This window comes from Haliotis rubra, unplaced genomic scaffold, assembly GCF_003918875.1.
Source record: "Haliotis rubra isolate DU_JTF1 unplaced genomic scaffold, ASM391887v1 Scf28, whole genome shotgun sequence".
Classification (NCBI taxonomy): domain Eukaryota; kingdom Metazoa; phylum Mollusca; class Gastropoda; order Lepetellida; family Haliotidae; genus Haliotis; species Haliotis rubra.
The window spans coordinates 1064554-1071107 of NW_025766891.1; the positions used below are offsets into that span (position 1 = coordinate 1064554).

Here is a 6554-nt window from a genome sequence, read left to right on the forward strand (position 1 = left end):
ATATATATAAATGTCTTACCTTTTATCGTTCCAAATTATCCGGGTTAGTTGAGTCTTTGTTAAGTGTATGATCCCAGTGTGGAATGAGCCTTATGTTGAGTGCAGGTCGTCTTATCAGGGTTTAGATAAGAATGACAGAACGATCTGAGACAGCATGTGACTTTTACTTATGAAAACGTTTACTAAGCAAATGTGATAAGGATTTACTACTTGAGCAACAACAGGTCAAAAAACTTCGGAAAAGTAACTCTCTTGACGACCTGGAAAAGCGAATTGATCAACCATAAAATCATTGCAGGATTTAAGCCGTTTAAACATCGTGGTTAGCCTCAACAGGTCAGGACCCTTTTCCCTTTTACACACAGCAGCGACAGCGAATGGGACTTCTCCAGGTTCCGTTGCCAAGTCGAATCCATCAAACACTTTAAGAGCATATGTAGACTCCCCAACACTGCAGCCTTCTGTATTACCAACAGCGTCAGAAGGGATGTTTTCCTGGCAGATAAACCCAGTTACTCTCCCAATGTCAGCCAAGTGGTAGGGAGGTACAAATCAACTATGAGTCAGACAACTTGGATCCGAAGCCAATGTTTTTCGGAATTCTGTCAATCGTTGTTGTGTCACCAGGGATAGAAAATTCATTTTACTTTCTGGTCCGGAAACATTATTACTGGAGATGCATTCTGATGACATAAAATCCCTTGGACAGCCTACAAATATTTTTTAGTGTGATTTCAGACATCGTCAAATCACCTTTCATTAGAAGTATTCTTCGATCTTTGCAAACCCAAGGCGAAACATCCCCGTACCCACAAGAAAAACCTCCCTATTCAGTGATGAAAGAACTTTAATTCCGTTTGATATAAATGAAAATGTTACATTCTTCTGGCAATATATTGTATCTGTATAATATAAGTCTACTCGTTCAATGTGTCTCAACAAGATTCTTTGGCGGAATATCAGCTTCACCCTCATCAAAACTTCTCAATTTGTGATGCATTTAAAGTGACTTAATGTTCCATAATGATTGCCAATGTTACACTCTTTAACGCATACTGTTATGTGTACAATTTACGTTTCGACATTATCCTCTGTTTTCTCATTCTCCTCAATAAATGCCTCCTCCATGTTTTTCTCATCAACAGTATTTTTCGACTCAAGCGAGCCATACTTTTCCACAAGCGTCCTAACAATCAGAACAGTGGACAGAAAAAACACAAAAGCCAAAACAGTCTCGATAAAATCGAGGTAGATGTACCATTTGTAGGATATCATCTGAAAAAGGTAACCAACTAACAAAGGGTTCACAATTCCTTGTAAGCTCGCTGCCCCCCAGATGACTGACGTCACCATTCCTGACACTTTCATCACATCATGTTCAACATATACAAGTCCAGTTGGGAAATTAACTGACATTCCTATTGGCGCAAGGACCAAGCAGATCCAGATCCCCGCCTCAGACTCATGAATTATGCTGAGCCAGAGACCACCTAGAGAACACACACATAGACTATTAGAAATAAACAAAAGCTGACGAGGTGTTAGGATGCGATCAAGTATTACACACAGCAAGCGAGAGGCAGCGAAAGCTGCCCAAAAGACTGATGTACATTTGGCAGTCTTTTCCTTGCTCCATCCGAGATCTGTTACAAAGTACGCCATCATGTACCCAATGAAGACACTCGTGGAAGAACAGGCGAAGAAATACAGGCCTCCAACATTCAAAAGTACAAGCAGAAACAACCATTTTGGAAGGACCCGGGGATTTCGATGATTCTCATTTCCTGTTTTACGTTTCGACTCTGAAGGACTGAAAAAGCATTCTATCGTTATCATGATTCCAGCCAGAAAACTGAGTGAAGCTGCTATCATGTATGCATACTGGATATGACTTTCGGAAGGGACACAGTTCTCAGGAAGAAGGAAATTGTTTTCAGTCGAGTTGTTGGCCTCGGCTCCGCCGCTGTAGTTCAATGACGGTGGCATATCAAATGTGTCGCAGCCCGTACCATTGAGTGTCTTCTTCTCAGCCAAAAAGGGTCCTACGATAAGGGGTGCTAAGATGGTGCCGATGGCAAAGACAAAGTGTAGAATCTGTATATAAATCTTGCCGTCCACGCCCCATGTGCTCAGAATATCAGCATTTGCACCTGAAAAACATCAAACCTACATTTGGTATTGTTTTTACCTTTATGGAATAATCTTTGTCAACTGTATATCCAATGTATGATATGTCACAGCTCAGGACGTTGGGGGTACCCTAGACGTTAAAGCGTTCGCTCGTCTGGCTGAAGCCCCCTGTTTGATTCCCCACATGGATGCCTTGTGTGAATCCCATTTCTGTTGAGGGGCGCTGGGGTAGCGTCCGCTCGTCACGCTGAAGGCCTGGGTTCGATTCCCCACATGGGTACAATGTGTGAAGCCCATTTGTGGTGTCCCCCGCCGATATATTGCTGAAAACCTTGCTAAAAGCGGCGTAAAACAAAACTCGCTCACTCATTTCTGTTGTTCCCTGCAGTGGTATTGCTGGAATATGGTTAAAAACGGCGTAAAACCTAACTCACTCACGCATTGATAGCTCAGATAGTACAAATTATCATCTAAATGATTTCCAGATTATTACACGTTTATAGGCGTCCATTCTCCTAATCGTTACTTCTTTCACAACAGTTTCTGGTTGTAATAGTGAAAGATCTTGCGTAGAACCCCATTGTACGTGACCTTTGTTGATTTAAAGTTTAAAACATAATTGGGCTTCTTCACAAAAATACACCTGTCCTTCTGTTCTTAAATGCAACAAATGCTTCTTTGAATCCAAGTATATAGATACATGACCTTATGGTCTTCAATCACAATTTACTTTGGAGTGTTTGTTGAGAGCATACCGTAAAATTATTGTCCTCCTGAGAGGATAGTAAATCCCAAAACATTCCAAGTAAGATTTAATCTTCCACATTTTTATTCGTAGTATTATTGTCATTTTAATTGTGGCTACATTTGCCTACAATCGCCAGCAGCTGAAGGGATGGTGTAAATCTAGCTAGGGTCCATGCAGGTAGCAAAGGCACTGTAAGTCCCCATGGTCCCTAGTATGGTGATCACCCTTCAGTTGTTGGCGACCAATAGCCCATTTCTACATTGCATTGTCCAAAATAGTTTTCTACTTTTAAAAGATATGTGCTAGCTAGTTTTAATTCTTTTTGTGATACTCTAGTTATTTTACGGTCCGTCGATGACAGGTTATTCAACTACTTGTATGTATCGATGACTGGTTATTTAACTACTCATATTTATTGTGTATGTACAGCCTTTCTTGTCACTATATGGGTGAAATATTGCCGAGGTGACGTTAAATTTTAATTCACTCACTCACTTGTTGAGAACATGGCACTCATACACGTGTTACGTTTTTCTCAATGTCAGCCCAATATCCAGCCACACGGCCAATTGTGCTTCTGCTACATGGTCACATCGTATGGCTTCGCGCAGACAGCACCCCTGGTTCAGAAGGCAAAGCTTCAACATTATGTATTTCTTAAATAAGTCCAGGTTTCACCTCTGAGGGTCGAAAAAGGGTCTACAGGTGCCAAGGAGAACGTTTTACTCAACGTCATTTGGATTGGTTTGTTGGGGTGGAAGTGCCATCTTTTGGAGAACTCGTAATTGCTGAAGACAATTGTTTATACAACTACCACTAAGGTCAACCCATAGTGGAAATGCAATGATGTAACATCAGGAGTGAGTGAGTGAGTTTAGTTTTACGCCGCACTCAGCAATATTCCAGCTATATGGCGGCGGTCTGTATATAATAGAGTTTGGATCAGACAATCCAGTGATCAACAGCCTGAGCATCGGTCTGCGCAATTGGGAACCGATGACATGTGTCAACCAAGTCAGCGAGCCTGACCACCCGTTCCCGTTAGTCGCCTCTTACGACAAGCACAGTCGCCTTTTGTGGCAAGCGTGGGTTGCTGAAGACCTGTTCTACCCCGGATCTTGACGGGTCTGTAACATCAGGATAGTACCTGCCTACAGTAGTAACAAATGTTTGACGCAACACTGCTTCATTGTGCAGCCATGGCTGGTTGTTTCTCCAGACAATCTCCCACTGAATGACATAGAGGGACGTCTGCAACAGTATTAGAACTAACCCTACACTAACGCTGGCTCAACCAAAGCCAATCTTGCTTTGACATTTGGAAAAATACCCCCCACCTGCTCATCTGCTATCAAATTGAATGGCGTTCAGAACCAATATAGGTACTGTAATTGTGTAGCTGCACCACCCCTATGTTAGCTCGAGTTACTATAAGTATGGATTTTTTTAACTAAAATGATTACGATACATTATTGATATGACAAGTTCAAAATAATATATTCACTGAGGTTACATCTACATGAATCACAGATACATGCTTAATGTTTATTGCTGTGAGGTATTTAAAAAGTTAAGGGTTTACCTGTATCAAAGGCTGCTGTTAATATCCCATTAACACCAAATAAACAAATGGTCAAGATGTAGTTTTGACTCCACGGTATAACGCTGACACTAGCCGCCATCAGTAAGGACAAAATGGCCACAAGGGCGTGCCTGTGTTTGGAGAATTTATCAAGGAGGACACCCATGAAGACTGAGCCCACGAGTCCGCCTACTGCAAGGGCCGTATAGAAAACCGATGCCTCCTCTACATTGCTCCCAGTGATCTGAGCCAGGTCCAAGAATGCTGGGCCATGCATGGCACGGCAAATGCCCTGGAAACAATAATTGTGAATTCAGAATTTGGTATTTGCATTGGTGCATTTGGACTTTTAGTGAGTTTGTAAAGTGAGGTGAATGAAGGGTAAATTGCAATGATATACAAGTTTTGTGTGCAAAACCACTCTTTTGATTACAGGTTCTTGATTTTTTTCATTAAAATATCTGCAACTGTTTGTCTTTTACAGATTCAACCTCGCAGCATTCTTCAAGTACATTCACAACATGGGTGACTGAGTGAGGTTACTATTCATCGTCACATCGGCAATATTTCCAAAATTAATTATTATATCAAAGATCAATAAAATTAGAAATTTTAAAACATGACATACAAGAGTCTCACCAGTGCTATGGACGCAAAGTAAAATATCGAGGTGTGGATGAACTTTTGGCGGTGCTTGGGATCTTGTAATTGTTGCCGGGAGTGAACAGTTTCCGGTGTTGCTTTGACGGAGACAGGTTCCATGACAAACTGAATGGATGTAAGCAATCCTGCATTGTACATTGTATCCGGGGAAATGGGATCCTCAGTTGACGGAAGACGAAAAGGAAGAAGAAAGTGGAGAGAGAGAGAGAGAGAGAGAGAGAGAGAGAGAGAGAGAGAGAGAGAGAGAGAGAGAGAGAGAGGGAGGGGGAGTTCAAAGAAGTCTTGTATAACAACTCATTCGTTTTATATCATGAACACTGAGATCTAAATGTTCCCCGAGAGATGTTGTTGACAGGCGGCTGTAAATACTCACTCACTCACTCACTCACTCACTCACTCACGTTTAAATCCTCATATAATCGCGCTCCAACCACAACCAATAGACCGACCGGGTTAAAACTGGTTTTCAGTAATCCATGCGACTAACGGGATCGGATTGTCAGGCACGCTGGGTCGGTTGATATTTGTCATCCTATCCCAGTTGCGCGGATCAATGCTTATGCTGTTGAACACTGTCTAGACTGGATTATTTACAGACCGCCACCATGTAGCTGAAACATTGCTGAGTGCGGCGTAAAACAAGCAAAAAGAAATAAATGTATGCACGTGTTCTCCAAGGTCGCTATCACACATTTACGCAAGTTCAAAACATTCATCTCGCACATGCATCTTCAGACGGTTACATGTTTGAAACGGAAATATAAAACAAGTAGAAAATCGCACAGTTGTAAACGAGAGATTTGAGTTGAACGGCCCTTTGAAACTACGTCCAGCTGCACCCCAGTATTTGACAGGACGCCTCAAGCTACGCAAGTTTTTACCTGTCGAAACACGTGTATGATTCCGTTGGTGATTAAATCTTGACTTACTGCCTTGTAGTTATTTCTATGATAGTTGATGGATGTATTGATGTGATGATTGCCTTACCTTTTCGTGGGAAAAATTATACAAGTCGGCTGAGTCTTCAAATGTACGATCGTGGGTTTGCCTTGCGTTGTGTTTGGGTCGTCTTATCAGGAGTTAAATAAGAATGACTCAACGGTTTAAAACAAGCTTGTGACTTTTAAAGGTGGACATATATACACATGAAATAAAGTTAAGCACACCCAAATGTGTTGACTGCCAACAGAACTATGTTCAAGTTCAGCTTGTGTGTGATGACACGAATGACACAAATGTTCATAGAAATGATTGCAAGTGTATTTAGTGGAACGTGTCTCCCAAACACATCCAATGGAGCATGTCCAGAAGCCAACACGAAGTGCACTTTGTGCACTTGTCACATGTCGGTATTTAATCTGCAAGGGTTGCAATAATCAACCATGTTTCTGCCATTGTGGGGGCGGTGGGGTAGCCTGATAGTTAAAGCGT

The 6554-nt window shown here is 41.8% G+C and overlaps 1 protein-coding gene across 1 annotated transcript; it reads right to left on the minus strand.

Annotated features, from left to right (window-relative positions):
* Window positions 1-1071: 1071 nt before the first annotated feature.
* On the minus strand, window positions 1072-6175 carry LOC124281177 (sodium-dependent glucose transporter 1A-like). Its single transcript, XM_046717206.1, has 4 exons — window positions 6111-6175; window positions 5100-5228; window positions 4461-4752; window positions 1072-2150 (listed from the first exon to the last, which is right to left on the minus strand). The coding sequence occupies exons 2-4, from the start codon at window positions 5220-5222 to the stop codon at window positions 1072-1074; spliced, it is 1494 nt and encodes a 497-aa protein (XP_046573162.1). The 5' UTR covers window positions 5223-5228; window positions 6111-6175.
* Window positions 6176-6554: the final 379 nt, after the last annotated feature.